This window comes from Triticum dicoccoides, chromosome 1A (genome assembly GCF_002162155.2).
Source record: "Triticum dicoccoides isolate Atlit2015 ecotype Zavitan chromosome 1A, WEW_v2.0, whole genome shotgun sequence".
In the NCBI taxonomy this organism is placed as follows: Eukaryota; Viridiplantae; Streptophyta; class Magnoliopsida; order Poales; family Poaceae; genus Triticum; species Triticum dicoccoides.
This window is the reverse complement of record NC_041380.1, coordinates 556,325,097-556,334,565: the sequence shown is the minus strand read 5'-3', so window position 1 is coordinate 556,334,565 and position 9,469 is coordinate 556,325,097. Positions and strand designations below refer to the sequence as shown.

General features: G+C 45.5%; 1 protein-coding gene across 1 annotated transcript; it reads right to left on the bottom strand.

Moving 5' to 3' along the window:
• Positions 1 to 6,059: 6,059 nt before the first annotated feature.
• On the bottom strand, positions 6,060 to 7,071 carry LOC119329214 (late embryogenesis abundant protein 19-like). Its single transcript, XM_037602252.1, has 2 exons — positions 6,906 to 7,071; positions 6,060 to 6,808 (listed from the first exon to the last, which is right to left on the bottom strand). Exons 1-2 carry the CDS (start codon positions 6,963 to 6,965, stop codon positions 6,200 to 6,202), a joined length of 669 nt encoding a protein of 222 aa, XP_037458149.1. The 5' UTR covers positions 6,966 to 7,071; the 3' UTR covers positions 6,060 to 6,199.
• Between the last annotated feature and the right edge of the window lie 2,398 nt (positions 7,072 to 9,469).

The following is a 9,469-nucleotide window of genomic DNA, read 5'->3' as shown; positions in this document are numbered from 1 at the left end:
GTACATATTAATGCAAATAGGAGGCATTTCAAAAGAAATCTGAATGAAACATAGGGGCATATACCATTGCACTCTACATATTAATGTAGATAGGAGGCACTTCAAAAGAAATATATATTACAAGAGACTCAAAAATGACGGCGAAAACAAAAACGAAGATTTGTTGCATTATCTCAATGAAAGAAATAGCTCAAGAGTGATTTACCTAAATGGTGTTTGTTCCTTGCCGCTCGAAGAATCATTGATAATGAATTTAGAACATTGGCTCATGAAGCAGAGTGGCCACCTCAACGTTTTCATTAAAGTCGTGTATTTAAGTCTTTTTTCCATTAAGCCATGCAAAATCTAGTCATGTAATTAAGTCATTTTTTACTAAGTCATGCAAAATCTATCACATAAGCAAACGTCTCCATTAAGGCCATTTTTAATATTCTCTCTCACTGAGCCATGCAAAATCTGCCACGTAACAAACTTGTAAATTATAATTATTTTTGCATTAGTCTATGCATGTAGCACTGCCACATCATACATGCATATTTGTCATCCTTCACATTTTTGTTCGAAATGATATTTTTAACAGTAAAAATGTTTATACTCAATTTTTAGAAATTTTGTTTTATTGATTTTCAAACATATTTTTTTATTAGATTTAGTTATTTTTAGCAACTATTTACCCAAATTTTAATAAACTTACTGTTCGAAATGATATTTTTAACGGTAAAAAAGTTTATACTCAATTTTTAGAAATTTCATTTTATTGATTTTCAAACATATTTTTTTTTATTAGATTTAGTTATTTTTAGCAACTATTTACCCAATTTTTAATAAACTTACTGCAACAACGCACGGAGTATCATTAGTTCCGATGATTTGTGGCCTGCAGACGCCAGCGGATCATCCTTGGATGAGGCATGTCTGCTCACTCGGTTCATCAGAACAAAATGAGGGGAGGTGTCACATGACACAAACTATAGTATACCCTGCCACGTGTATAAGCTTAATTCCAAACTTTTATTATTGTTACATCGTACTAGAACTTGAAATGACAAACACAAAGATACATTACAAAATCAAAGTTACGACCAAAATGTACGCGTGGAAATCATGAAACTGGAACACCAAATGCGTGTGGCAAGAGAAGGAAAGGAAAGCAATTTGAGCTCATGCGTCTAATGGTGATCCCTGACGATCTTCTCCTTGGTGGCGGCGCTGCCGTTGGTGTTGGTGTTGTCTCCGCCCATTCCCAGCGTGTTGGCCACGGCGTCCTTGGCGCCCACCACGGCGTTCACCACCGTCTCGCCAGCCTGCTGGAGGACGCTGCCGCGGTCTTGTCCTTGCCGGCAACGGCGGACTTCTCGGCATACCGCGCCGCGTCGTAGGTTGTTGCTCTGTTAAAAACCAAATCATTTCTGCAGTTTCAAATTGCCCATAACAACGCACAAACTCCTACGCGAATATATCTAGTTGTTTTGGACTCTATCCCAACAAGCCACGTTTCAAATAACAAACTGACCGAATTCAGAGGAGTAATGTTAAAGGCAATTTGCACCGTGTGCTATAACACTCTCGCCAACGGGCAATCAAAGAAAAGGTGCTTGATAGTTTCGTCCCAATCACAGAAACTACACCTAGTAGATCCTGTCCAGTTGCACTTAACCAAATTATCCTTTGTTAAAATGACTTGTTTATGTACAAACCACATAAACACTTTAATTTTTAAAGGAACCTTGACTTTTCAAACATGTTTGGAACTAGGAATAACACTAGAGTTGATGACATCGATATACATCGACTTGACTGTGAAATCTCCAGACCTAGTAAGCTTCCAACACAACTGATCGGACTGATGAGCTAGCCGAACCTCCATCAGTCTACTCACCAGATGAAGCCATGCTTCCCACCGGTCGCCAATGAGCACCCTCCTAAACTGAACATTAAGGGGAATGGACTGCATGATCGTTGCAACCAGAGCATCACGTCGCTGAACAATACGATACAGGGACGGATACTGAAGCGCCAACGACGTTTCACCAAGCCAAGTGTCCTCAAAGAAGCGAATGGTGTTACCATTACCGAGTTTCTATTAAGCAAGTGGTGGATATCACGAGCTAGCTGCTGATTCGATGCAGCATATGCGGATGCCAGTGCCCAAGGCCAAGTAGGAGATGAACAAGTGCGAGTAAAACAAGTGTAGGACTCATCTACTTGATCAACGTGTCCCACTCTCATTGCATCTCTAATCTCGAGTTTTGATAGAGCTGGTAAAAAAATACGGAGTATGCACACATGCGATGCCTAGATTACCACAAGTGGAAACTACTCCCATTATATTACGACGATGACGTCGAAGTGCGGCCACATACTCTGCTCATTTTTCTAAGTAGAGTAAATAGCATAAAACTACTACTTTACAGGTTAGGGTTTCAAAAAACTATCGGTTTTTAATTTTTCTCAGATAACTACCAAGTCAGGGGACGGCTGTTTCAAAAAACTCTAATTGTCCAGTGCTTTATTATTAATCATGATTATGACAGTTGGGGCCCGCATGTAAGAAAACTGATTGTTTGACTGTTTGTTTGACCGTTAAATGACATCTAGGGCCCATATGTCAGTGTCCCTGCAAACTTAAAAAAGCAATTAGGTCCTCCAAAGAAATTGAAAAAAGCCATCAGGTCCCTCCCGTGCTCAAGATCCACAGGAGCGCACCCGCCGCTGTGCTCGACGGGGAGCTCTCTCCCGTCGCGACGGAGCTCCCTTCCAGCGTCGCCGCAGCCGTCGTGCGTCCTCCTCCCTCTCGTGAGCTCCCCTCCGTGCGTCCTCTCCCTCTCCCTCTTTCTAAGGCACGACGGCCATGGAGTCCGAAGGCGGCGGCCGGAGTCCCAGCTCCTGGGGGCGGCGGCCGGAGTCCCAGCCCCCTGGGCGCGGCGGCCGGAGTCCCAACCCCCTGGCCATGGCGCGTGGTTGGCGGCGGCCGTGCTCCTGGGTGCCGGCTGCTCCTCGCACGGCGCTCCTTCCCTGGTTTGGCGTGTGGCGTGGCCGGCCTCCGCGCAGAGACAGTCGCCATGGCCGCGCAGAAGGGGGCAGCGTGGGCAGCAGCGAGGGCCGGCAGCCATGGCCGCGCGAAGGAGGTGGAGCTAGCCTTTATTTTTTTCACTGGTGGATGAGATGAGCTGCACCAGGAGCCGGCCTTTGTTTTTTCTGGTCGCCGTGGAGGTCAAGGAGCGACGGCGTGGGCAGCAGGGTGGCCGGCGGCCATGACTTGAGTTGGCGCAGGCGGGGCTGCGGGGAGGGAGGAGAAGAAGGAAGGAGAAGAGCAGGAGGAAGAGACACTGACGTGTGGGGCCCACACGTCAGGTAACAGTCAAACTAAACGGTCAAACTGACGGTGACTTTAGGTGCGGGTCCGACTTGTCATAATCATGATCAATAGCTAAGCACTCCACGATTTGGGTTTTCTGAAACAGCCAACCACCCATTTGGTAGTTATCTGAGAAAAATTGAAAACCGGTAGTTTTTTGAAACCCTATCCTGTAAAGTAGTAGTTTTATGCTATTTACTCTTCTAAGTGAGATCTATTTTGGTCGAAGTCCAGATGAAGGCAGACAGCTCTGGCGAGGACAGCTCCGGCGACAAGCAGATCCGGCTCGATTCGTACTACGTCTTTGACTGATACTTCCGCGAGAAGGACGACAAGGACGTCGGGAAGAGCAAGGGCAGCCAAGGATGAACTCCGCCATAGCCAAACATGCCCAATTTTGGTAGTCTGATGGCATGTTTAGTTAGTAGCGATGGAGTGGTCGGACAATGTGTGTCCATCGACGTAATTGCATGAGTTTATATGGTTTTGAGATATGATAATCGAGGTGTCCGGGTGTGGATTACATTATTTGAGGGGTGCACGGTCAGTACTCGCATCCGCGAGTGTTTGAGAGGCCGGATTTGCCAATCATGGTTGTAGATGCTCTAACTTGTGCGTCTGGTCGAAAGTGTAATGGCATCGCCTAAACAAAGTGCTCATAGTAAGGATATGCCAAAAACAGAGTATTGCTGCTACTTGGTATAAGATCTTTTCGTTGAAGTCATGGCAAAATGCAAGGCAATTAAATGTACCAAATGCAAGGCAAGTAGGACATATTTTGTTAATAGAACTACTCATTTGGAATTTCATGAGAAAATTAAATATATATATTTTATTCTAAAGTGAGTAAAATCGATTGATCCACATCAAGTTAGATACAAACACCATACTTATTACATAGCAACAACAAGCCATAGCGGCGAGATAAAGAACTTATACAGTTCCACATAAGCTTACTGTTAGATAGCTTCACTTGATCGTCTCGTCATTCAACACTTCACATGGCACATCATATGAACCTGATGTGAGTAATTTGTTTAGTTGGTTGAAAAATATGATGTGTTTTCCATGGACAACAGAATTATCAACCCTTGATCAACATTTTCAAAGCCTATCGACAGCTTGCCGTCAGTAGTGTCGAAGCTGAAGACACATCCGGATTTTTTTCAATCTTTGTTGCTTTGACAAAGTATGACCAACCAGTACTTATTGTGGCTTTGTCAAAGCTCTAGAAATCCAAATAAACATGGGGACTTGTAATCCAACAGTTCCTGGAATCAAAGTAATTTGTTGCCAAGAAATAAAAGTAACCATCAGTTTTCGAAACCCCACTATGTATTAGTAAACATATGATTGTCACATAGAAGTATCTTCATCCCAAGGAAATCAAAAACAATATTTATGGTTGCTTGGTTATGACCACATCAATAATACAACGCATACATCAAGTACTCCAACCCCCAATTAGTGTAGATCAAAAAGCAAACAAAAGAATTCATGGTTTATTCAATTGTAAATTCATTTTATATTACTGGAAAAATGAGGTGGCAAATTAGAACGCTCCCATTCCGATGACCAAATTTCATATTTTAAATTCACAAATTATGCTTCTCACTAAAACATACGCTCAAATAGGAGGCACTTCAAAAGAAATTTGGATGAAACATAGAGGCATAAACCATTGCACTGTACATATTAACGTACATAGGGGGCATTTCAAAAGAAATCTGGATGAAACATAGGGGCATATACCATTGACTGTACATATTAATGCAGATAGGAGACACTTCAAAAGAAATATATATTGCAAGAGACTCAAAAAACGATGGCAAAAACAAAAACGAAGATTTGTTCGTTATCTTAATAAAAGAAATAGCTCAAGAGTGATTTACCTAAATGGTGTTTGTTCCTTGCTGCTCGAAGAATCATTGAAATGAATTTAGAACATTGGGCCCATGAACAAAGTGGCCACCTCAACGTTTTCATTAAGGTCATGTATTTAAGTCTTATTTTTCAGTAAGCCATGCATAATTTAGTCATGTATTTAAGTCTTTTTTTACTAAGCCTTGCAAAATCTATCACATAACATAAGAGAACATCTTCATTAAGGTCATTTTAAATCTTCTCTCCCATTGAACCATGCAAAATCTGCCACATATCAAACTTATAAATTACAATTATTTTACATTAGTCTATGCATGTAACACTGTCACATCATATATCATGTTAGTCATCCTTCACATTTTTGTTCGAAATGATATTTCTTAACAGTAAAATAGTTTATATTCAATTTTTAGAAACTTTGTTTTATTATTTTTCAAGCATATTTTTTATTAGATTTAGTTATTTTTAACAACCATTTACGTACTTTTTTAATAAAATAACCGCAACAATGGGCGAAGTATCATCTAGTTTCGAAGATTTGTGGCCCTGCAGACGCCAGTGGATCATCCTTGGATGAGGCATGTCTGCTCACTCGGTTCATCGGAACAAAATGAGGGGAGGTATTTTCTTTTTGGCGGGTGAATGAGGGGAGGTGTCACATGCACAAACTATAGTATACCCTGCCACGTGTATAAGCTTAATTCCAAACTAGTTCCTTCGTTCTGAATTACTTATCGTAAGTATGAATGTATATCGTAAGTATGAATGTATCTAGATGTATTTTAGTTTTAGATACATTTATTTCTGCCACGAGTAATTTGAAATGAAGAAAGTATTATTATTGTTACATCGTACTATCTTGACATGACAAACACAAAGGAGATACATTACAAAATCAAAGTTGCGACCAAATACGTTTGTCAAGAGAAGGAAAGAAAGCAAATTGAGCTCATGCGTCTAATGGTGATCCCTGACGATCTCCTCTGAGGTGCGGGTGGTGGTGTCCTTGGTGGCGGCGCTGGTGTTGGTGTTGGTGCCATCTGTGCCCATGCCCAGCGTGTTGGCCACGGCATCCTTGGCGCCCACCACGGCATTCACCACCGTCTCGCCGGCCTGCTGGAGGACGCTGCCGGTGTTGTCCTTGCTGGCGACGGCGGACTCCTTGGCGTACTGCGCCGCGTCGTAGGTCCTTTCCTGCGTGTACTGCACGGTCTCCGCCACCTTCTGCCTGGCCGCCTCGGCGGTCTCCGCTGCCTTCTGCTTGGCCATCTCCGTCTTCTCGCCGAGGAAGCTGCCGGTCTGGTCCTTGCTCTCCACGGTGCGGTCCTTGGCGGCCTGCGCGGTCTCGGAGGCCTTGTCCTTGGCTGTCTGCGCCGTCCCGGCAGCCCTGTCCTTGGCCGCCTGCGCCGTCTGGGACGCCTTGTCGGTGGCCTCGCCGGCCTTGTGCTTGGTGGCCTCCGTGGCGCCCTGCCCCTGTCCGGAGGAGTGGCCCGCCAGAGCCGCCACCCGGTCCTTGGCCTCGTAGGCCTTGTCCTCGGCCGCGCCCATCACTTGCCCAGCCTTCTCCTGCAATGCAAACAGCACGGTCACATCCCATCTCAGACACGGCGCAGGCACACGCGGCAACTCGTCGGAGACCGTCCACAGAAGTAGGAGTACGTACCTGGGTGTGGCCCTTGGCCTCGCCGGCGCGGTAGCTCGCCTGGTTCTGGTTGGACGCCATCTCTCTCTCAACTGAACTGGATCAAACAAACTAGCACTACTACTTCTGACTTGCTCTCGACGAAGTGTAAAAACAAGAGATCACTTTGGCTATTGCTCGACTTGGCTTCGATCGACTGACTGGCCTAGAGCGTGGTAGCAGCTATATATATATAGGCTGCGGCCACGGACAGACCCGGGGACACGTCGCGCGCCGGAGCACGTCCATGGCCGCCACGTAGAGAGGACACGCGCTGTGACGCGTCCGTAGCTTCGCGAAGCTGGATCGCTCACCCATATCAGGAGCTAGCTGCTGATTCGATACAGGCATACAGCACATGGGGATGCCAGTGCCCAAGGCCAAGTAGGAGATGAACAGGTCCGAGTAAACAAGTGTAGGAGTCACCTGCTTGATCAACGTGTCCCAGTCTCATTGCATCTCGAATCTCGAGTTTTGATAGAGCTGATAAAAAATGGACGACGATAACGGTCTATCCACACGTTTTATGTGGTGTCTAAGAGAACCAGCTTACACACCTACGTGTGGGTAAAACAACTAGCGTCCACACGCCTCGCTTTTTTTCTTGCGGCCTCTCACATGCCTACGTGTGGGCAAAATGCATAAGCCCACACGACCTCTCTCAACCACCTACCTCACGGTCCCGCACGCCCCGCGTGACAGTCACCATGCGTCCCCGCAGTTGTCATGGTCCGGACCCTCTTCAATGTCCGTTTAACCACAGTTGCCATGTCGCTGAATTACAGTTGCCATGGTTGCTCAACTGCAGTTGCCATCACAGATCAAGTGACAGATGCCATTTTGGACAACTGCAGTTGTTGCCATGTATGGTCTGGTTTATTATAGTTGCCATAATTTGAAAACTTTAGAGGTTGCCATCTACTAACACTAGGCAGTTACCATGTATGATCTAATTTACTACAATTGCCATGATTTGAAAACCTTAGGAGTTGCCACCTACTAACACTAGGCAGTTGCCGCGTAGCGCTACAAAGAGACATGGCAAAACAATATGCTCGGGTAAAAGAGGGAGTTGCCATCTACTTACAAGCACACTGGGGCAGTTGCCGTGTACCCTGCAAAACACATGGCAACTGACATGTTCGGGTAAAAAAGAGAGAGTTGCCATCTACTTACAAGCATACTAGGGCAGTTTCCATGTACACTGCAAAATGCATAGTAACTGGCAGCTTGGGTGTGGGAGAGAAGACGGACGTGTGGGCGAGATGGCAAATGCCCACACACCAGCCCTTGTGCGTGAGTAAAAACTGGTGTGTGGGCGAACTGCTAATCGCCCACACCGGCCCCTTCGTGTGGTAAAACGAACGTGTAGGCGACCGAGTGAATGCCCACACACCAGCTCAGTCCTATGTGGCACCACAAACATACCAAGATTCATGCACCCACAAACGAACATGGATCCACACGTGTGAGCAAGATGCAAACGTCCACACGTGTGAGCATTATTGTTTCCGTAAAAAATATGCGAGACTACAGGCAATTATACCTGGACATCTGCTGGGCCGGGCCGGGCTTCAGGCCAAGCCTAACAAAGCCTGAGGCAAAAAACCTAGGCTTGAGCCTGGGCCGACCGTCGGGCCTATTTTTAGGCCCAAGCCCGGCCCGACAATGATAAAGCCCGCCAGGCCTTGGATGTCGGGCCGGGCCCTTCCTAAAATTTGAAAATGCCAAGCATAGGCACCCAACGTGTGCTTTGGGCTCAAAACTCAGGGCCATGCCCGGCCCGCAGGCAAGACCGGGCCAGGTCAGGGCAGGCTTTTTCGAGTCGAGTCGGGTCGAGCCAGTCGGGCTGGGTGTACCATGGCCAGGTATACAGGCAATATTGTGTTTGCTACATGCCATCACCTACTAACATGCACTGATGCATGAATCTCACTATCTATGCAATGGAGCAAAGATCATTGCATAGATGATGCATGCCATATGTATGGTCAAAAGTGGGAAGCCAAATAGATCAAGGTTAGCTTTCTTGGCCCAAGACATTAAACGTACACTTTTAGAAAGAAAACTTGTATTACTCATGTACACCGTCGGTGAGCCATTTCTTGTCAAAATTTGGTAGTCGTATTATCGTGTGGTAGGTGCAGGACCCCAGGTGTTGCACAGTTATGCACCTATGATTGTATAAGTTTATTCCTGCAAAAGAAAAGATGTAACAATAATAGGACGATCTGGCCGTGGAGGCCACCAGAGAAGACGAAGGCAGCAATCAGAGGCACGACGTAACATGGTCGAGCTGAATGCGGAGATGAGATAAACGGTCACACATGTATAATTGTTTGTGGATTGGTGGAACTTCTTGTGGGTTCTTGATTTGGGCATTTGGCCATTCTAATGATAGCAACGGGCCAATACGAAATGACATGTCATCAAGGTGTTCTTTCACTTTCCAATTTGTCCTACCTTTAACATCCTTTTTTTAAGAAATGACATGTGTAACTCTACACTAGCAAACTTATTGCTCAGTGCACAAGACACGTGAGGGG